The following is a 23,996-nucleotide window of genomic DNA, read 5'->3' as shown; positions in this document are numbered from 1 at the left end:
AAAGATTGCAATGTATTAAAATATTTTTACAATTACCTTTCCAAAACGTATGCCACAATTTTGACAACGTTCTTGCACCTTTTGCCTAGTATTACATTCTGAACAGATCAGTTCCGTTAGAGTTTTGCGATCGAAATGATGCGTTTCATTTTCATCGTGGCAAAATCGACATTTGTAGAACTTATTACAGCAGGGCGTCTGGAAAAGGTAAAAAATATATATGTATTTTAAAGTTATTAAAGCATTATCGTATATAATAATTAAGTTATAGGTGTTAGACAGAATAAATTACGGAAAATTCCCTATTTATATAATATTAGTGCCAACTTATAAAACTTTGTCGTAAAGTAAATTCCCAATGTAAATAGATTTTAAGCGAGAAAACTTGATCTTTATCTAATGCAATCTGTTAAACGATCATTAGGGAATTTACCTATTTTTCGAGAAAAATAATAAGAAATTGTGATTCTTTCAGTTGTAATATGATCATTTATATTCATTCATTATAGGATTTGATATACCAATTTAATCAACTATCCCTGTGACATTTCCAATAAAAGGAATCAAACAAAAACCTTACTTATTTCCCTATAAGAGACGTTGATGCTTTACTCTCACCCTAATTAAGGAAACTATAGATCTGAGACATTTCCCGTATTGTCTTACACTCATAATTAGCCTCCAGACTCCCAGTATATGCTATATTTGGAAAATTCTACCTTTTACGAAGTCATACAAATTTAGGGGGCGTTACCCTCCTACACACAGAAAATATGAAAAATTATATACTGGGAAATGTCATTGTTTATGAATCCTGCTTAGTGTTTATAAACCGGTTAACCGGTTAACCGAAGAACCGGTTTTTATTGCATATTTCGGTTTTTCGCAAACCGGTTTTTTTAAAACATTAGTTTTCGGTTAACCGGGTTATCCGGTTTTTAAGTCTCGGTTAACCGATTTCAAAAAAATCTAATTTTTAGTACAAAATTGTATGTTTTCTTTGATTTTTTATTGTGATTTTTAAAAATTTTGGATAGTTGAGATTGTTAAACAAATGTTAGGAAATGTTAAACATATACTATGCATATAAAATTGAGATTTACAATTTCAGACAATCAGTAAATTAGTAAAAAGTTGGCATTTAAACCAATAAAAAATTAAGTATTTAAACAAATTCCAACCATTATATGAAGAAATTTGTTACTTATTAAGACGAATAAATAACGTTGATTATAAAATGCACTTCCTTGTTTACTGCGTGAGTATAATAAAAATCGAGAAGTTTGTCAAACGTTCTCAAAACGGATTTTATTTATCGAAACATAAGGGTAATTGTCGCTGTCCGAGAATTTATGCTGCTGGGGTTTTTTACAAACTGTAATGGCGCTTAGGTTGATTATCAGGAAGTAAGTAAAGACACCTGTCAATATTCCTAAGTGTCATTCACAGTAATTTGAACAACCACAGGCGTAGCGAGCGGAGGGTGGTCACAATTAAAGCAGTGGCTCAATGTCTATGTCGAGACAGTCGTCGTCTACTTCCTTTCCCGATGAATCGTCGCGAGCCTGAACACTATTTATACCAGTGTTGGACATAAAATTTTTTATTGATATAGATGTATTATATATTCAAAGGTCAATTTATTCCTCCTATGGCAACTTCCATATACCTGACGAATCAATAATAACTTCAGATCTGTATAAGTTTGCTTTCTTATGATATATAAATGTACATATTTATACTAAAAAGTGCAAATATCTTATTAAGTAATTCATAATATTTCGCAAAATGAAATTTTTCAACTAAATATTATAATATTTTAAAGATTTCCAAACATTTTGGTTAACCGGTTTAACCGGTTTTTTTGTACTCGGTTAACCGACAAACCGGTTTTTAAGAAATGGTTAATTTTCGGTTAACCGAAAAACCGGTTTTTCCAAAAGTCGGTTTTTTATAAACACTAATCCTGCTATTCGAATTCTTGGCCGTAAAGAACGTCAGCGTAAGGAGTGGATCTCCGATGAAACCTGGCGAGCAATCGAAGTGCAGAGAAATCCTAAATCTGAACTTATTCGAGTTCATACTCGTAGTGTTAAATTACAACTATAAACACGTTACAATGAGCTCGTCGGGACAAAAGATGTTGGATAGATGAAGTCAGCGATATGTACAGATTCCTGAGGAAAATAAAGGGTGGTAATACATCATTACAAAGGCCCTTAATAGGTGCGACAACAGAGGAGCAATGGGTTGAGGTGTGGGTCCAGGTATTGACGGAATCTCTTCGGAGCTTCTTAAGATCGACCCATATAAGAATGTTAAAATAATATTGCCAATTATTCGGACATTCTGGAAGAATGAGCTGACTGAGGGTATGATAATAAACATTATGTTACGCGTTATTAATAAGGTAATAACGCCAACAGACTGGATTCAGATTATATAAAAAGTCTAAATGTTGTTGTAGAACAATCAGTTGGGTAGCGATCACCACTATATCTATGCTTCATAGACTTTGAGAAGACATTTGATAAACTAATATCTATCTATCTATCTATCTATCTATCTATCTATCTATCTATCTATCTATCTATCTATCTATCTATCTATCTATCTATCTATCTATCTATCTATCTATCTATCTATCTATCTATCTATCTATCTATCTATCTATCTATCTATCTATCTATCTATCTATCTATCTATCTATCTATCTATCTATCTATCTATCTATCTATCTATCTATCTATCTATCTATCTATCTATCTATCTATCTATCTATCTATCTATCTATCTATCTATCTATCTATCTATCTATCTATCTATCTATCTATCTATCTATCTATCTATCTATCTATCTATCTATCTATCTATCTATCTATCTATCTATCTATCTATCTATCTATCTATCTATCTATCTATCTATCTATCTATCTATCTATCTATCTATCTATCTATCTATCTATCTATCTATCTATCTATCTATCTAATCTATCTATCTATCTATCTATCTATCTATCTATCTATCTATCTATCTATCTATCTATCTATCTATCTATCTATCTATCTATCTATCTATCTATCTATCTATCTATCTATCTATCTATCTATCTATCTATCTATCTATCTATCTATCTATCTATCTATCTATCTATCTATCTATCTATCTATCTATCTATCTATCTATCTATCTATCTATCTATCTATCTATCTATCTATCTATCTATCTATCTATCTATCTATCTATCTATCTATCTATCTATCTATCTATCTATCTATCTATCTATCTATCTACCTATTAGGCAGATTGCAGGGTCGCCTAAACGATTGATTGATTACGCTGACGTTTTCTGTCCACTGACAGACTTGCGAATTTTAACTCTGGCAGCAGAATCATCGGGCTTAAAAATTAATGTGAAGAGTAAAAAAAAACATTACGCGTTAATGCAGCCTCCTAAGATTTACTTGTAATCGGGGCAGTCGAGATAGATGTCAGATTATGCTGTATATTGGGGAAAATCATATCCACTAACGGAGGTTCGAGCGAGGATATAGATAATCGATTGCAGAAAACGCGTCAAACATTAGAACGCCTCATTTCTATTTGGAAATCATATAGTAGAAATTATTCCAGCTAAAGTCTTAGACACTTTGTATATTTGGCGGGTTCAAATTTATCATCATAATCAAATAAATTTGTTTATATTTACCAAAACATAAATGACGCAATCAAGTTCTGTGGCTCTAAAAATAGTCTAATTGCTTTTATTGTTCTACAAATATGTTCCTCTCTTTAAACATGAAAATATTTATTAATAATAAATCAAAAAGATCAAGACAAACAAAAACGATCCAGCCAGCCACAAAAAGCAATCAATTTAAACACTGTTAACACATTAAACGAGTAATCGAGATATTAATTTAAACAATTTATACAATTAATTTACACCTGTCTAGTAAATGTACATAAAATTATATACAATTTTTGCAAAATAATATTGAATTATAATGAAAGAAAGACTACAACAAAATCTATAACTGATCTTTTAGAAAAATAATTTTGAATAGAATTTGGAATTTTTTCTTTTAGACAAATTGTATTACAGAATTTTTCGGTTGAACTACAAAAATTCTTATTATATTTGAGAAATATTTCAATTTTATTGTTTTTTAGAAATTTTGAAAAATTCTGAAATACCCCACTTGCCAAGATGTAGGGTATTAAAAGAAATATTTCAGTTTTCTTCAATAAACACTAATGACGCGTTAAATTTCCACTTTTCAACCGCAAATTGTTGTGGTGGGAGTGAATAATTTCCGAGTTGTTTGTCGATCGTTTATTTGTATAGAAAATATTCGTTTATATCGATTATTTAGTGTAAATTAATTGTCTTGTTTTGTGATCTGCGGTTGCTGTCTTTATCTGTTGTTGTTTTTTAATATACATTTTTTTACTCAATGTTAATTAAATTTTTCAAAAATAAATCATAACAGAAGAATATGTTTTAAAAAATTTGTTTATTTTGTTTTTTAAATGAATTTTTCTTAATTTACATAGATCAATGTTATGTGATCGCGATGATGACTAAAAACAACCAATAAATATACAATAAATAATAATTTAATAGACTGACGAACCTTTTCATAAGTGACGCTTTATTATTAATAAATAATTTATATTAATTTGCTAAAAAAAAAACAATTATTGTTAGTAAAGCCACTGCTGGTTAAACAAGGACAGACAAGATCGATGATCTTCTTGTTGTTGCCAGGGTAAAAAAACGTGATGCTTTTAAAAGGCGTCATGCACATGTTTTTATTAATTAGAGAACTTGGAGTGTGTTTTGTTGTTTCAAGGGCTAATGAAGCAGTTGGGTTAAAAAAGTTTGCAATAGATATTTAAGATCAAAGTTTGTGATCGTAAGGCCCTATGCTCAACAAAAAGGGACAGTGTTCGAGAATCAACTCTTGATCTTCTAATCGAAATTAGTGAACATTTAATCTCAAAAATTATTTCGCTGTACTCCACAGGGTGGCTTTTTGTACCTATACTATGGGAAACTGCAATTAATAGGCCCCCTAAGAACCCTAACCTAGAAAGCACTAAGATCTTCTGCTATGCAGATGATGTTGTAATACTTCTTAGGGGAAAGGATCCAAATTACTTGTTTAAAAGGGTTGAAGGTACTCTGAGCTCGGCTCAATTGAGAAGTCTCAATGATAACCCGGCGGAGACGAAAATCTCCCGTTTAACAAGAACTTTTTTCCTGTTACTTGTGGCCGACAAGACACCACATAGAGTATAGGATCAACTTTATTCAAGTGTAATACTGGACACAATGGAATATTATACACACACATTGGGCGTGCCCGATCGCATATCAGACACAAAATATGTCGGGAAATTTGTGAATAACGAGGTCCTGGGGTTCTATATTAGACATAGAAACTGAAATATATTACCGTTTACTTAACCACAATACTTGCTTCTAGGTAGAAGTCCGAGCAATAACGGAATGCAAAAATGGGATTGGAATCAATATGACGCCAATGGTGGTTAATATTTTTACCGGCAGCCAGAAGGCTATTAGGTCGATATCAGGCGGTAAAGTTAAATCTAAGACCGTATTGGAAAGTTTCAACCGAATTATCTCCTAGAGGTAAGGTTTACACCAGGCCACTGGGGACTAGAAGGCAACGAAAGAACAAATATATTAGCTTTAAAGGAAAGTAGGTAGTTAGCCTGACGAACGCAAAACCATTCGACGCAGCGAGAGAATCCCATAAGACCTTCTGGAATGAACCTAACGAAAAGCCTCTTCAAAACAAGCAAGTCTGAGGTTACGTATTATGAATGGAAACACTGGATTACGGACACAAGTACACAAAATTGGACGTGCGGATTCACACTAATGTAGAGCATGTAGAGAGGACATTGAAACTGTGGTTACGTATGCCGAGTTTACGTATTCTGAGTGGAAACACTGGATCACGGGCACAGCTACACAAAGCCATTGTCAGGCTTTCGTCGAAATTAGATCGAAATATCTGTGGTGTGTTATAATATATAATAATATAATATTCCTCACGAAATCTTATTGGAAAATTCATAGGAATTATGTCCAGAAAACTGAGTTTTAGAATATCGGGCGATATAACATTCAGTGAACACTTTACCAACAAAATTTGTCCATGAAAATAAAAGCACATCAGACCCAATAGTGGCCTAAGTGTATTTTTTTATCAACCTAACTTATATGGGGATTTCAAACAATGTGATTTTCCACATATTCCTAGGATGGTGGTAACATAATCCTTTAAAGTTAGGCTTGTAAAAGTTTTTATGCAGTGCTGTTGCCATCCAGGGTATATTCAATCCGTTCTATAAAGGTCAGCTGCCTTGAAAATTGGTTACTAAGCACTTCCATAAAAATTACAAATCATGATCAATAATATTTAGAGCAAAGTCATCATTTAAACATCTTTCCATCATTATTTTGTATTTACATTTTCACTTTACTTCAATTATACACATACATACCTGCACTTAAACTTCATTTTTATTTCTAATTCGTAATTCGGTGTTAATTAATTTTATTTAACAGCTACCAAAAATTTAAGGAAAATTTTCAAATTTTTTTTTTAAATTTAATTCTATTGTCGATCATCTACTACAAAACATCTGTAACATTTAGAAATTGTTTACTTGTTACAGTAACAATGGAATTAAGGTCTTATTAAGAAACCCCCAAAAAACAACTAGACTGTTTGAGTTTCTATTTAAGCAAGATCAATTAACACTTTTTGTAACTAGTTTATGTTACACATACGATTGCAAATCAATAAATAAACAAATATTGAATAAATTATGTCAATATGTAGTTTATAATGAAATGATACTCGCTCAAATATGAAATACATAGTTGGTGCTTTTCTTTGCGAAGGTGGTTGTCTTTACTAGATAGATAGATAGATAGATAGATAGATAGATAGATAGATAGATAGATAGATAGATAGATAGATAGATAGATAGATAGATAGATAGATAGATATAGATAGAAGATCGCTCGCTAGCTCGCTCGTAGCCTCGCTGCTCGCTCGCTCGCTCGCTACGCTCGCTCGCTACGCTCGCTCGCTCGCTAGCTCGCTCGCTCGCTCGCTCGCTCGCTCGCTCGCTCGCTCGCTCGCTGCTCGCTCGCTCGCTCGCTCGCTCGCTCGCTCGCTCTCTCGCTCGCTCGCTCGCTCGCTCGCTCGCTCGCTCGCTCGCTCGCTCGCTCGCTCGCTCGCTCGCTCGCTCGCTCGCTCGCTCGCTCTCTCGCTCGCTCGCTCGCTCGCTCGCTCGCTCGCTCGCTCGCTCGCTCTCTCTCGCTAGCTCCGTGCTCGCTCGCTCGCCTCGCTCGCTCGCTCAGCTCGCTCGCTCGCTCGTCGCTCGCTCGCTCGCTCGCTCGCTCGCTCGCTCGCTCGCTCGCTCGCTCGTCGCTCGCTCGCTCGCTCGCTCGCTCGCTCGCTCGCTCGCTCGCTCGCTCGCTCGCTCGCTCCTCGCTCGCTCGCTCGCTCGCTCGCTCGCTCGCTCGCTCGCTCGCTCGCTCGCTCGCTCGCTCGCTCGCTCGCTCGCTCGCCTCCTCGCCTCTGCGCTCTCTCGCCTCGCTCGCTCGCTCGCTCGCTCGCTCTCTCAATCTCGCCCTCGCTCGCTCGCTAGCTCGCTCGCTCGCTCGCTCCTCGCTTCGCTCGCTCCTCGCTCTCTCCTCGCTGCTGCTCGCTCGCTCGCTCGCTCGCTCGCTCGCTCGCTGCTCGCTCGCTCGCTACTCGCATCGCTCGGTACCTCGCTCGCTCGCTCGATCGCCGCTGCTCGCTCATCGCTCGCTCTATCGCTCGCTCGCTGCTCGCTCGCTCGCTCGCTCGCTCGCTCGCTCTCTCGCTCGCTGCTCGCTCGCTTCGCGCTCGCTCGACTCGCTCGTCGCTGCTCGCTCGCTCGCTCGCCGCTCGCTCTCTCGCTACCTCGCTCGCTCGCTCGCTCGCTCGCTCGCTCGCTCGCTCGCTCGCTCGCTCGCTCTCGCTCGCTCGCTCGCTCGCTCGCTCGCTCCTCGCTCGCTCGCTCGCTCGCTCGCTCGCTCGCTCGCTCGCTCGCTCGCTCGCTCGCTCTCGCTCGCTCGCTCGCTCGCTCGCTCGCTCGCTCGCTCGCTCGCTCGCTCGCTCGCTCGCTCGCTCGCTCGCTCGCTCGCTCGCTCGCTCGCTCGCTCGCTCGCTCGCTCGCTCGCTCGCTCGCTCGCTCGCTCGCTCGCTCGCTCGCTCGCTCGCTCGCTCGCTCGCTCGCTCGCTCGCTCGCTCGCTCTCGCTCGCTCGCTCGCTCCTCTCTCGCTCGCTCGCTCGCCTCGCTCGCTCGCTCGCTCGTCGCTCGCTCGCTCTCGCTCGCTCGCTCGCTCGCTCGCTCGCTCGCTCGCTCGCTCGCTCGCTCGCTCCTCGCTCGCTCTCGCTCGCTCGCTCGCTCGCTCGCTCGCTCGCTCGCTCGCTCGCTCGCTCGCTCTCCCCCCAGTCTTCTCTTTCTTTGCCTTTTCCCCCCTCCATTCTACTTCTCCTCACTCTCTCCATTTGCCTTCCTCCCCTTCTTTTCAGCCCTTATTATTCCCTTTGTCTTCTCACCCCCTCGCCCCGCTCTTCCCCTGTCCTGCGCACTACTGTCTAAGGTTTGTAATTCTATAATATAGTTTTGTGAAACTTAGAAATTAACTACTGATAAAAATAAACTGCAAATGTTAGTTTAAGTATTATTTCTTATTAAAATAAATAAGAAAAGTTATACCCCTTCTAATTCCCCTATCATCAACCTATCAACTAACCATTGTTCTACAACATTAGTATCAATCCAATGCATGCTTCAAGTGAGTACATCCGACTATATAAATAAAGAAAATATTCTTTTGTTATTGTTATTGTTTTTCTCAATATATTAATTTATTCGGTTTGTATGTCTTATTAATTGTTTATCTTTAAAATAAATATGAAACCGGTTAAATTTCATACCATCTTTTACACTTGAACCGTTTTATGCGGGTATTAGAAACATGTTAAGTCTCTTAATATAACTTGACATTATTAATCAATGGAATGACATGGGATTTTTTCCCATAAATTGCCTTAATTTACATTATTTAGAGAATAGATATGTAAGTGTGATTAGTAGTGTTGAGACTTGATGAGGAGATCATTTTGTTTAAAGAACATTAAACTGTAATCGATGAAACCTATGACTTACTTGCGAGGTTCACTGATAACGAAAGCAAACCTGTGGTAACTTTACATACATACGATCCAGCTTTTCTCATCTAACCGTACAGCGAGTTCTCACTTTAAATTTCAAATCAAATATTTATCATATTTATAGCAAAAAAAAAAAAAAAAAAACTATGCAAATACATACGAATGTGTTCGCGAAATAAAAAAAAAACGTTCATAATTAATAAACAAGTAAGAAATTATAGTCGGGGCGAGGCCGACTATATAATACCCTACACCTTTGACAAAAATATAATGTGATTTAGTTGCCATAATAAAGCATTTAAGTTGAATTGTACCTTGCATTAGATATACATACTTAAGCCGTTTATTGTTGAATAAAATTGTGGACATTTAAGTGAAATTTTGATGGGGGCTTTTCATAGGGGCTAGGGTCATATGAGAACCTATTATTATGGAATTCGTGGGGGTCATCAAGTGCTGTATACAACTTGGTTATTGCAGCTTTTTGTCGAGATATGAGTATATTAAACATAATTATGAACTTAAAAGCCCTATTCGGCGGGTTCAGTTGTATGGGGGCTAGGTGAAATAATGGACCGATGTAAACCATTTTCAACAGACTTCATCTACGGTACCAAAAGATCAAATTTCATTGAATTATCTCCAAAATTGCGACCTGTAGTTTGATTACAACTTTTAAAAGCCCTATTCGGGGGTTCAGTTGTATGGGGGCTAGGTGAAATAATGGACCGATGGTAACCATTTTCAGTAGGCTTCGTCTACGGTACCATGAAAGATCATGTGCAAAATTTCATTGAATTATCTCCAAAATTGCGACCTGTAGTTTGATTACAACTTTTAAAAGCCCTATTCGGGGGTTTCAGTTGTATGGGGGCTAGGTGAAATAATGGACCGATGTTAACCATTTTCAATAGGCTTCGTCTACGATACCATAAAAGATCATGTGCCAAATTTCATTGAATTATCTCCAAAATTGCGACCTGTAGTTTGATTACAAATTTTAAAAGCCCTATTCGAGGGGTTCAGTTGTATGGGGGCTAGGTGAAATAATGGACCGATGTTAACCATTTTCAATAGGCTTCGTCTACGATGCCATAAAAGATCATGTGCCAAATTTCATTGAATTATCTCCAAAATTGCGACCTGTAGTTTGATTACAAGGATTACAAGCCCTTTTGGGGGGTTCAGTTGTATGGGGGCTAGGTGAAATAATGGACCGATCTTAACCATTTTCAATAGGCTTCGTCCCTGGCACAATATAAGATCATGTACCAAATTTCATTGAATTATCTTCAAAATTGCGACCTGTAGTTTGATTACAAGGTTTACATGGACGGACGGACAGACGGACAGACGGACAGACGGACGGACAGACGGACGGACAGACGGACGGACATAGCTAAATCGACTCAGAAAATGATTCTGAGCCGATTGGTATACTTTAAGGTGGGTATAGGACCAATATTATTGTGCGTTACAAACATCAGCACAAACCCAATATACCCTCCCCACTAAAGTGGTGTAGGGTATAAAAATATTTAATTGTTTTAACTGCAACTGGTGTTTGACAGTTTTTTCTTATTAAATGTTTTTGAAAAAGCGTCGATCAAGATAATATTATTATTGTATCTTGTTAATTTTTTTATGTTTCGTATAGACAATGCCAAGGGGTATATAAAACTCGTATAAATAATTAATAGAAAAATATTTGCAAAAGTTAAGTTTGTTATGAATTTATATTTGTCACCAATTGACATGAATAGATATTTTGGTTATCAAGATAAATCTTAAGATATTTATGGGTTTGAATTTCAATTAAATGAAATGTGTCCTAGAAATTTCAAGTAGACAAAATGGCACTGAATGTTATGATTTATAAGTTGGATTGATATATAGAATGTTAGATAGTTTTTCAACTAACTAACTAACTAACTAACTAACTAACTAACTAACTAACTAACTAACTAACTAACTAACTAACTAACTAACTAACTAACTAACTAACTACTAACTAACTAACTAACTAACTAACTAACTAACTAACTAACTAACTAACTAACTAACTAACTAACTAACTACTAACTAACTAACTAACTAACTACTAACTAACTAACTAACTAACTAACTAACTAACTAACTAACTAACTAACTAACTAACTACTAACTAACTAACTAACTAACTACTAACTAACTAACTAACTAACTAACTAACTAACTAACTAACTAACTAACTAACTAACTAACTAACTAACTAACTAACTAACTACTAACTAACTACTAACTAACTAACTAACTAACTAACTAACTAACTAACTAACTAACTAACTAACTAACTAACTAACTACTAACTAACTAACTAACTAACTAACTAACTAACTAACTAACTAACTAACTAACTAACTAACTAACTAACTACTAACTAACTAACTAACTAACTAACTAACTAACTAACTAACTAACTAACTAACTAACTAACTAACTAACTAACTAACTAACTAACTAACTAACTAACTAACTAACTAACTAACTAACTAACTAACTAACTAACTAACTAACTACTACTAACTAACTAACTAACTAACTAACTAACTAACTAACTAACTAACTAACTAACTAACTAACTAACTAACTAACTAACTAACTAACTAACTAACTAACTAACTAACTAACTAACTAACTAACTAACTAACTAACTAACTAACTAACTAACTAACTAACTAACTAACTAACTAACTAACTAACTAACTAACTAACTAACTAACTAACTAACTAACTAACTAACTAACTAACTAACTAACTAACTAACTAACTAACTAACTAACTAACTAACTAACTACTAACTAACTAACTAACTAACTAACTAACTAACTAACTAACTAACTACTAACTAACTAACTAACTAACTAACTAACTAACTAACTAACTAACTAACTAACTAACTAACTAACTAACTAACTAACTAACTAACTAACTAACTAACTAACTCCGGTAGGTTAGTGGTTAGTGTTCTAGACTGGTAGACCGGAGGTGGTGGGTTCGATTCCCACCTGAGGCACTGGTTAAGGAGCGCACAACAGGCCCGATAGAGGCCTAGGTGTATTTCTTCGGATTTGATGTATATACATCCTCCTTTCAAACTAACTAACTAACTAACTAACTAACTAACTAACTAACTAACTAACTAACTAACTAACTAACTAACTAACTAACTAACTAACTAACTAACTAACTAACTAACTAACTAACTAACTAACTAACTAACTAACTAACTAACTAACTAACTAACTAACTAACTAATTAACTTTTATGCTACAGTATTGTTTGAAACCTTGGCCTTGCGATCAAATTTATCAACACATTGGATATTTCCTAATTCGCGCAGCAGAGCCGCTCATAGAATTGACCATGCAACCTGACACGAGCAGGTGTCAGGTCGGTAAATGCAAATGCATTTATCGATATCTTTATTGGTTTAGGATTTAGCAAAAAGCCCTATGTGTTTCAAATTATATTGATTTAAATCATAACACCACCATAATATTATTATATAATTTACACTAGTTAATCTGACACCGTAAATAATTGATCCTCACTCACCTTTTGGTCCACTGATCAACTTAAAATCACGTTTTGGGGCGATCAAATCTTGTCCGTCCTTTCGTTAATATTTTTATAGGAAATTTTTAGTTAAATCTATATTTTTTAAGTAACATAGCTAAGGAAAATGAAAACAAAATAGTTCGAAAACAACTGATGATCTGCGAAAATAATCTTTAACAAAATATTGGAAATTGTATTCCCTACAAAAGTTGTAATAACATCTAAAGTCGTACGACGACCAATAATCGCGATACATGCAAAGATTTGATACTAATGACCTTTGACTTCCACTATATCATTAGGATTTTAACTATGCGATATTATAAGGAAATGTGTATAATAAATTGTTACAACTATTCCAAAAACCAGAGTTACAATGAATACCGAATGTTCTTCCCCTAGTAATCTCTTCATTATATGGGCACCAAGTCACTAGGAATTGATCGGAATTGAAAGAGTCAACACACTTGCTATACAGTGAAGGGAAATTGATAAAGTTAATCTGACGAATGCAAAACCGTTCTACGCATCGAATACTGAATTAAAACACGGGAAAGAGAATCTTTTACCACAAAGTTTCTCGACGCAACCTCTACGAAAGGAGAACTAGAAACCTTGTCAAAATAGGCAAGTCCCACTTAATATTGATGGTACGTTTGTTAAAACACTTTTAATGTCATTCATCGAAATTAGATCTAAATATCTTAGGAGCCTATAATGGTCTTGGTGTATTTTTTTGGATCTATGGCTTTATTAGAAAATATAGTTTTTGTGTAAACAAGAATTTGAATTATTTATTTAATAATATCCTCATATTTTCTCACATATCTCACATTTAATTGAGAACTAAAAATGCAACAAATTCTCTTTTCTCATTTGAAAGAAAACGGCACCTTTTGAAATATACCGTTAATAAATATCTAAATATGTCACTTATTTTAAACAAAAAAGAAATTTCATTTATAATGAAAATTAAATAAAGAAATAGCAAAATCTTAACACTAATTAAAATAGCACGACTTTCAGTCACACTTATTAATATTTCAATTTTATTTTAAACACCTTTTAGCCGCTAATAACAAATACAAATATTTTTATAGCAGTTCGTTATATTCGTCGCAGTTCGAATGGAGTGTGCACAATGAAAATAATTTAAAATAGATTTAATTTTTTGTTTTTTTTTTTCATCTTCAACAAAGTTACAAACATTCTAAATTAATAAACAATTGATTACTTATTAGCTACTTTTCTTCTAACTATACAAATTAAGGGAGTTCAAACATTTTGAAAATAGAAAAAAAAACGTTGTAAATTAAAAATACAAACATTTGCTTACATATTACATGTAATTGCTTACAAACTACTCAGTTGTTGTTTTTTTCTCTTTATTTTTACATTAATTGTAACCATATCAGTAATCAAAATTAATTAACACCAGTGATAAAATAAACAGAAATATATTGTATAGTAAAAGATCGGTTGTACATTTTATTTTTGTAGAAACAATTTGAACATGAATCAACTTGTTAAGAATAATTGTGTAAGAAATGGGGGTTGACTGATAGAAAAATGTTTAAAAAAACAATTGTGAAATTAAATACAATTATAACGATCGATCTTAACTACATTATTATTATTATTAAAATGTTTATGTAGATCGGAATACTAACGACAGGCGACAAACGGCGGAGCGTTGAATGTACTTATAACAAGTTATAGTGCTATATTCGGCTGAGCCGAATCTTAAATACCCTCCACCAGCTACTTTTATATTAATACTTTTCTAATTGATCAAATATTTGTAGAAATAAGTTTTCTCATGTCTTAAATAAAAAAAATCCCAAGATTTTTTTAATTTTGTAGTAAGTTATGAGTATTTATGTGATTTTCTGAAGGGAAACATGTATAGGACCTACCGCACCCATGTTATGGACCGATCGTGAAAAAATCTTGATATATAATTTTTGTATACAAAACTAATATTTGTGCCAAATTTTGTATCAATAGCTTTATTTGGTAATAAGTAATGTGAGTTTAAGAGATTTTCGTAAAAGGACCTTGTATGTGAGCTATGACCAATTATGTATATAAAGACAAATTTTCAAAATTCTGTATCTATATCATTATTTGGTAATTAATATTGTGCATTAAGTGATTTTCTGGAGCGGACCTAGTATGAGAGCTATGACCAAATATGGACCGATTGCAAAACAATTTTATAGTGTAATTTATGTATATAAGAGCACTATTTGTGCTAAATGTTTATATATCAATATTTTGTAATGAGTTATGTGCGTTTAAGTGATTTTCGGGAGGGGACCTTTTATGGGAGCTATGACCAATTATGGACCGATCCGAAAAAAACTTCCATAATAATATTTCTGTATATGTGAACAATACTTGTATCAAACTTTATATGGATATTTTAATTTAGTAATGAGTTATGTGTGTTTAAGTGATTTTCGGGATTGGACCTTGTACGGAGCTATGACCAATTATGGACCGATCGGAAAAAAATTTCATAGTAATATTTATATATGTGAGAGCAAAACATGTACCAAATTTTATATGGATATTTTAATTTAGTAATGAGTTATGTGTGTTTAAGTGATTTTCGGGAAGGGACCTTGTATGGGAGCTATGACCAATTATGGACCGATCGGAAAAAAAATTCACAGTAATATTTCTGTGCATATGAGCAATACTTGTACCAAACTTTATATGGATATCTTGATTTAGTAATGAGTTATGTGCGTTTAAGTGATTTTCGGGAGGGGACCTTGTATGGGATCTATGACCAATTATGGACCGATCAGAAAAAAATTTCACAGTAATATTTCTGTGCATATGAGTAATACTTATTCCAAATTTTATATGGATATCTTAATTTAGTAATGAGTTATGCACGTTTAAGTGATTTTCGGGAAGGGACCTTGTATGGGAGCTATGACCAATTATGGACCGATCGGAAAAAAAATTCACAGTAATATTTCTGTGCATATGAGCAATACTTTTACCAAACTTTATATGGATATTTTAATTTAGTAATGAGTTATGTGTGTTTAAGTGATTTTCGGGAGGGGACCTTGTATGGGATCTATGACCAATTATGGACCGATCAGAAAAAAATTTCACAGTATGGGAGCTATGACCAATTATGGACCGATCGGAAAAAAAATTCACAGTAATATTTCTGTGCATATGAGCAATACTTTTACCAAACTTTATATGGATATCTTGATTTAGTAATGAGTTATGTGCGTTTAAGTGATTTTCGGGAAGGGTCCTTGTATGGGAGCTATGACCAATTATGGACCGATTGGAAAAAACTTTCACAGTAATATTTCTGTGCATATGAGCAATACTTATTCCAAATTTTATATGGATATCTTAATTTAGTAATGAGTTATGCGCGTTTAAGTGATTTTCGGGAGGGGACTTTGTATGGGAGCTATGTCCAATTATGGACCGATCCAGAAATTTTTTTCTCTCAATGAATTCTATTAACATAAGATTTTAATTTGTAAAATTTTGTAAAGATATCAACATTCTGACGGAAGTTATTAACAAAAAACTCATTTTCCGGGAATATGCACTTTTGTATGGGAGGTATATGAAATTATGGACCGATGCTGGCAATTTTCAGCAGAAATAAATATCTTGTGTAGAAACGAATGTATAATGACTTTCATGAAATTATCTTGCATAGTTTTCGAGAAAATTACATCAGAATGTGTAAAAAATGCTTATTTTTTTCGAGGTTGTTTTAAATTTTGATTCATAACTTTTCCCAATGTGAACCGATTTTGCTCATTTTCAATACCAAATTGTACCGGATAATAGTGAATGTTTTGGGTGAATTTGGTTAAATTATATTGCTTCGTTTTAACGTGTGCGTGTTTTACACAGACAGACAGACGGACAGACGGACATAGCTAAATCGACTCAGAATTTCATAAGGACCCAGAATATATATACTTTGTTGGGTCTCAGATGGATATTTCTTGGTGTTACACACGGAATGACAAAGTTATAAATACCCTCTATCACCACTCATGGTGGTGGAGGGTATAAAAAGTCAACAACAATTTCTTCGAAATAAAACTCGAGCTAATGTGACTATAGACTAGACTATAGACTAGACTATAGACTAGACTATAGACTAGACTATAGACTAGACTAATAGACTAGACTATAGACTAGACTATAGACTAGACTATAGACTAGACTAGACTATAGACTAGACTATAGACTAGACTATAGACTAGACTATAGACTAGACTATAGACTAGACTATAGACTAGACTATAGACTAGACTATAGACTAGACTATAGACTAGACTATAGACTAGACTATAGACTAGACTATAGACTAGACTATAGACTAGACTATAGACTAGACTATAGACTAGACTATAGACTAGACTATAGACTAGACTATAGACTAGACATAGACTAGACTATAGACTAGACTATAGACTAGACTATAGACTAGACTATAGACTAGACTATAGACTAGACTATAGACTAGACTATAGACTAGACTATAGACTAGACTATAGACTAGACTATAGACTAGACTATAGACTAGACTATAGACTAGACTATAGACTAGACTATAGACTAGACTATAGACTAGACTATAGACTAGACTATAGACTAGACTATAGACTAGACTATAGACTAGACTATAGACCTAGACTATAGACTAGACTATAGACTAGACTATAGACTAGACTATAGACTAGACTATAGACTAGACTATAGACTAGACTATAGACTAGACTATAGACTAGACTATAGACTAGACTATAGACTAGACTATAGACTAGACTATAGACTAGACTATAGACTAGACTAGACTATAGACTAGACTATAGACTAGACTATAGACTAGACTATAGACTAGACTATAGACTAGACTATAGACTAGACTATAGACTAGACTATAGACTAGACTATAGACTAGACTATAGACTAGACTATAGACTAGACTATAGACTAGACTATAGACTAAACTAGAAAATAAATCTCTATTTACAACATTTGATGCTATTGGCAGTTATCGCCGGTCTTAAGCATTGTATTTTGAATGCTAATTATGGGTTATTGAAAAAATAAAATTTAAACTTACCACAAACATAGCGCGTCGCTTATAATGAGCACAACCTAAACGTTGATTTAATGATGTTGTTGTTGTTGTTGTGGTATCTGGCGATGATGAGGAAGAATTAGAATTATTATTAGCTATTGTTGTGGTGGTATTATTAATGTTATTATTCGATGTTGTTGTTGTAGTTTTTGTGGCTGATAAGTTGTTGCAATTATTATTTAAAATCGTTGATTTGTGATTATTTAAATTAATCATGTTTTTTGTATGCACTTGACAATGATGTTGATTATGATGATGATGATGTTTGTGTGGTTGTTGTAGCTGCTGCGACTGCTGGTGATGATGTTGTTGTTTTTGCGGCGGCTGCTGCTGCTGCTGATGATGATTATGATTGGTTATTATAGTAACTTCACTTTTAAGCGGATGTTGTGGTTCTAAAGCATTAAAGGCGGGTGTTGATAAAGATTTTCTTAAAATCGGTTTAGTTTCCAATAGTTCTAAATCGATCAATTCCTCACTGATATGGTTTTGTGTAGTCTGATGGGAATGTTGTTGTTGTTGTTGTGTTTGATTCATTATTAAAGAGTGAGTTAAGGCAGTGTAACGCCTTTTATTGAGAGGTGATTGAGCCATGGACTTGGTTTGATTTTTGTATTGTGAATGTTGCACTGTTGTTGTGGAAGTTGTTGTTGTTGTAGCTAAATCTTCAATTGCTTCGGTATTTGTGGAAGTCGTTGTTGTTGTAATATTTAAATTTATGTTATTTAAATTGATTTGATTGAAATCTTCTGCCAGTGCTGCCTGCTGGCCCTTCTTGTCTACAATCATTATTTGTTGCTTTTGTTGTTGTTGTAGTTTTAGTTACAATTGATAATAAACAGTATTATGAAACGATAGATGAACGTTGTTGTTATTTGCCTGTCGATGACTGTTTTATAGTAATAATGATGATAATAATGATGGCCTGGTGATGATGATTTGGTTTTTTGAAGGGAGGGAACTAAATAGCCACTGAACTGTTGATTTTTTATATGAAGTAGTGTTATTATTATTGCCAATTGTTGTTTTGTTTTTTTTTTCTCAATTTTTATTAAATTATTTCTTTTGTAAAACATTCGTCTTATTTAACTTCAAGGAACATTCTCGTTACGTTTTTTACTCTATTTAAAATGTTAATTTTATCACTTTATCTGTAAATAGCAGGTGTGTTGGTTTTTTATTAAAAACAACAATTTACATTTAACTTTTTATTTTTAAAAAATTAAAATTTTTTCTTATTTTTCAATAAGTTTAAGTTAAAATTTACTAAATATTCTATTTTTATTTAGTTTCGCAAAAAAATTTAAAACACCTTTTTAAACACGGATATTTTTCTAATTTATTTTTCAATATTCTAATATATTTTTTCATCTGTTTTTTGTTTTTCAAGTACAATGTTCATATTTATACAACAAAACTATAAAAAAATGTTTTATAAATAATTTATGTCTAGTAAATATTTTAATTTAATTTTTTGTGTCATTTGCAATTGTTTATCTTAAACATCTGTGTTTTTTCTTTATATTTTATTAATTTTTATTTAACATTTTTATTAAACTATGTCTTTACCTTATAGTTTATTTACTTTGTTTTTATTTAATTGTCGTTTTTTTTTTTTTTTTGAATATTTTAAATAATTACATTGTATTTAGTAGCTTTTAGTAATTAATATTTAGCCCAGAAAACCAGACAAAAATTTAAAACAGTGAAATGACAAATTGTTGATATTAATATAAATGTTATTTTAGCTTTATTTAAATATACTTCAATATTGTTCAACAATAAATAAATACCGAAATACTCATGAAAAAAACGCGATTTTTGGGTTAACACTTTATCAGTGTTTAAACTTTTATCTTTGTGGTTTATCTTAATTTCGTAAGGGTTGCCGAGAGAGATTATTTGCTATTTCCGAACCATAAAACTTTTAGACCGGAAATATGTTCCTTTAAAAACAGAAACAGACCAAGTAAGTTCTCAAAAACTCTATGTCCATGTAACTGTTATATTCGAGAATCGGTTACCGAGTTCTTAATGAAATTTAATTTCAAATTTATTAACTCTGATATCTGCTGCCTTTTTAAATACTATTAAAATTATTTACTAACAGACCCTCAAAATCTAAGGATTTAAGAAGAGAATTATAATATATAGAATATATCCATTTCTTGTTTCTGTGGACTAAGTTGAATACCCCTTTTTTCCAAACTTTATAAAAAATATAGCCCATTTATTCCTTTAATCAGTAAAGGATTTTAAGCTTTAACATTATAATTGCTTCCTTTATAAGTAGATTCTTCAACTGAATTTTGTGAAAATTTGCTTAGAAAAGTAGAACCCGGAGAACCATTTCTAGTTTAAAGAAATGACGTATATATACCTGATGTTGTAAAGAGTGTCCATAGTGACTGTTATCATGTGCTATATATTACGGACCAACTAAAAGTAATCTGTTGGAAAAGTTATTCAAAATTTATAAGGGAGTTATAAATCTATATGTGTATCTCCTTGTCTAACGATTTTGGCTAATTTATTGCTAAAGTGGGGCAATTTCAGCGTAATATCTTGGTATTTTATCCAGAGATTGTATTTTACATATTTTTTGAGACCCAACCGACCCAGAAGAACCATTTTCCATATACGACAAGTTTTACGAAATGAGGTATCTATACCTGATGTCGTAAACAGTGATTATAGTGACTGTAATCATGTGCTATATATGTATGTCTTACGGACTAACTAAAAGTTGTCTGTTGGAAGAGTTATTAAAATTTTATAAGGAAGTTACGAATGTAGACATCGATCTCCTCCTCTAACGATTTTGGCAAATTTATTTCTATTGTGGGGCAATTTCATTTCAATAATATCTTGGTATTTTATCCAGAGATTGTGTTTTACATATCTTTTGAGAGCCACTCGATCCAGGAGAACTATTTTCTATATATCACGAGTCTTACAAAAAGTGGCTATAGTGACTGTTATCATGCGCTATATATGTATTACGGAAATCGATTTCTTACAATCGTGGGGTAATTTCTGCGTAATATCTTGGTATTTTATCCAGAGATTCTATTTGAGATATCTTTTGACAAGTTGGTGGATATTACCGGATCCAACTACTACAAAAAGCGTTAAAAAGTCGCCCTATTGATATTGATTGGCCATTTTAGGTGGAACCATGTACTGCCGAGTACTCGAGTTATCTAATATCTGACCATTGCCGTCCGATGCTTAACTTCCGAGATGCAAAAACATCGCTTCGGTATACAACCACGCAGAGGCCATCCCCTCTATTGATTCGGCAGCAGCACCTAGAGATGTAATCGGCAGATCGTAATACGAATCCATCAAATAAGTAGAGGATATGTTCTTACTCACAAAGAACACAGTGTGGTAAATCTGGTATGAACAGAGTAAAACCTGAACATACCAGGACAAGGAAGGAAAATTCAACGGTAACATAAGATAGCTTACATCCATCACTATTCAACCCAGCACACTTCTCGTTCATCCGCTAAATTCGATCTAGTTATACGGATGCGTGAGGCCCGCGTACTCCTATATCAATCCCGTATCATGTAGACTTAACACCAACTCATTTCAAACGCTTAGTCCCACAGTCACTCTTCTGTGGGGTATCTGTTGTTTTGGCAACAGTGCCAAACTTACTCCGAATTATAGATTTTACCGTACATCAGTATTTTAACCGACATTCTCTTCCCGTGAATTTGGTTTTTAAACCATGTGCACACCGAAGGGATCTCTCAAATAATCGGGAAAAGACAAAGTCTGATAAACTATAACCTTCGGGATACCGCTTCCCTTGGTACCAGATTAGGTGGTTCTCTGGTTCGACCCCATGTCAAATTATTCCAAAGAAAGAACGAGGATACATTTGATCATCACCAGTTTATAGTCCCGCCATGCTAGAGGTTTTGTTAGCATCTCTTTTCCCCTGGATTGCAATAACACCAAGATGGGGGTTTCATTTCATGCCCCGGGGGAATGATAAGGAGATAAATTGATCTTAATATATAAAGGTTTGTTCTGGCTCCTAGTGACTTTCTTTTGGTTTAAAAGACTTCTTTAGAAAAACATATATTATCCAAATATTGGAAATGAGATAGAATTTGTAAGTTCAACCTGTGATTTGCCGCAGCAGGTTCATATAGTGAATGATCCTAATGAAATATATCATATCGGTCGAACATTAAAGGACTCCCGAGAGCTACATTGCTAAAACATTGCAAATCGCTTGTTTCGACTTCTTATTATGTATGTATGTCGGAAAATATGCAATTAGATCATTAAGGACTACCATGTTCCGACTTCTTATTGTATATGCCGAAATATAACCAACATGTGGATTCATATAAAACGTAAAATCACAAAAAATCTCCATCTGGTGATAAATATGGTTCCATAACTGTCTGAAATGTTAAGTAACTTTTGGATAAACAATTTTGAGGATAAAATGGTGGCATTCACACGTTTTAATGAAACTACTCCAATCCTTTTAATTTGAACATTATTAAAGGATTAGGATCAGGGTTCTAAAATTTTAACATGATCATGCCTAAGAAGCGAATATATTGACATATTTTAGGTCTTCGTAGCAAGATACGATTTTGGAATAAAATAGAATAAAATTTTTTCATAATTTGTTTTAAAAGCACTGAAAAATATTTAAAGAGGTCAAGTGACATGACCTTTTCTTGCAAGTTATTTAAAAATTTTCTTCAGTTTACCACTGTAGTATTTCTTAGGTGGTACGTCCAATGTCATGTCATAATGGACTCACATGGACTCTGCGACACTTTTAATACAAGAATATTAGATTAGGATTTAATATAGTTACTTTTAACTTTGGTTTATGTTGCATTTGGGATTGCCTGAAAAAAGTATTGTATATAGACTGTATTGGGCCGGGTGTAGGAGTTTTATACTTTGATATTTCGAACGCTGTCCTTCCATTAATGTCATGGACATTAATGGACTTTTAATGTCCATGACACACTATCACCTTGTGTCTTAATAATTTAAATTTCTCTATGCTGGCAACCCCAATTGATTAATGAAACGTATGTATAAGTTCCAAGACAAGTTCCCCGAAAAAATTGAATTGAAAACGGGTGTTAGTGATTTTTTTTTATCGTTTGTTTGTGATACTTAAAACGTGTCTCACATTAACAATCAAAAAAATACTTAAAGACACAGAAAAAAAAGTGACAAAAAAATATGAAATTGTATGAAGAATATTGAACAACAAAAACAAATAGACGCCGCATTTTGACATTAATTTTTCGTGTTTTTATTCTTATTTTTTTCGTGTTTTTTTCGATTGGATTTTGTAAACCACTTTGTGCACACACTCAAAATTATTATTAAGAAAAATGAAATAAATTGTTAATTAATAAAAAAAAAATCCCCCCCTTAATTAATGGCGGTTTAAAATATTAAGAGTATTATTAATATGATGGTTTAACGTTATTTTGCATATTATTATTATTGTTTTTATTAGCATAAATTGAATTTAAATTATTTCAAAAGAAAGAAACGTCAAACATAAAAACAAAATGAAAAAATAACTTAAAAATACACTTGTTTAAATTAAACAATAATCATAAATACTAACAATTTGTATAGATTTCAAGGAATATTAAAAATATTTCTTTTAGCAATTCTTTCCTTGTTATTTATTTCTTTATTATTTTTTTTAAAAAAACACTTTAATAATTTCTTTGTTTACATCCACAAGAGATTTCTTCTTGTTAAATTCTTTAGTTGTTTATATATTTTTTGCTTTTAAAGTCTTTGATTATCAATAAATTTGTATTTAGTTTTGAATTGCAGATTGTCAAAAGCAAAAACAATCCTCTACACATTAAACGCTTAAGCGTATATTTAACTGTCACTTGTTTAGTAGTCGCGTGCCGAGTTGAACTTTCCAAAAAAAAAAAATCACATTCAAAATAAACCGTTTAGT

The 23,996-nt window shown here is 33.7% G+C and overlaps 1 protein-coding gene across 4 annotated transcripts in view; it reads right to left on the bottom strand.

Annotated features, from left to right (window-relative positions):
- LOC119603402 (uncharacterized RING finger protein C2F3.16-like) overlaps nucleotides 1–23,996 on the bottom strand; it is a 26,952-nt gene extending 2,956 nt beyond the window's left edge. For 2 of the 4 annotated variants that reach the window (XM_037955420.1, XM_037955423.1), the window contains exons 1-3: nucleotides 23,646–23,996; nucleotides 17,993–19,161; nucleotides 37–198 (exon numbers count right to left, since the gene is read on the bottom strand). In XM_037955420.1, the coding sequence (XP_037811348.1) occupies nucleotides 37–198; nucleotides 17,993–18,799 (969 nt within the window). In that variant the 5' untranslated portion in view covers nucleotides 18,800–19,161; nucleotides 23,646–23,996. The remainder of the gene's footprint in view (nucleotides 1–36; nucleotides 199–17,992; nucleotides 19,162–23,645) is intronic. The other 2 variants (XM_037955421.1, XM_037955422.1) reach the window with 2 other exon arrangements.

Source organism: Lucilia sericata, unplaced genomic scaffold (assembly GCF_015586225.1).
Source record: "Lucilia sericata isolate MDLA Ls3-8-SP2 unplaced genomic scaffold, ASM1558622v1 Contig000302F_arrow, whole genome shotgun sequence".
Taxonomy (NCBI): Eukaryota; Metazoa; Arthropoda; class Insecta; order Diptera; family Calliphoridae; genus Lucilia; species Lucilia sericata.
Note: the sequence above shows the minus strand (reverse complement) of the source record. Positions and strands in the feature narration are given on the sequence as shown.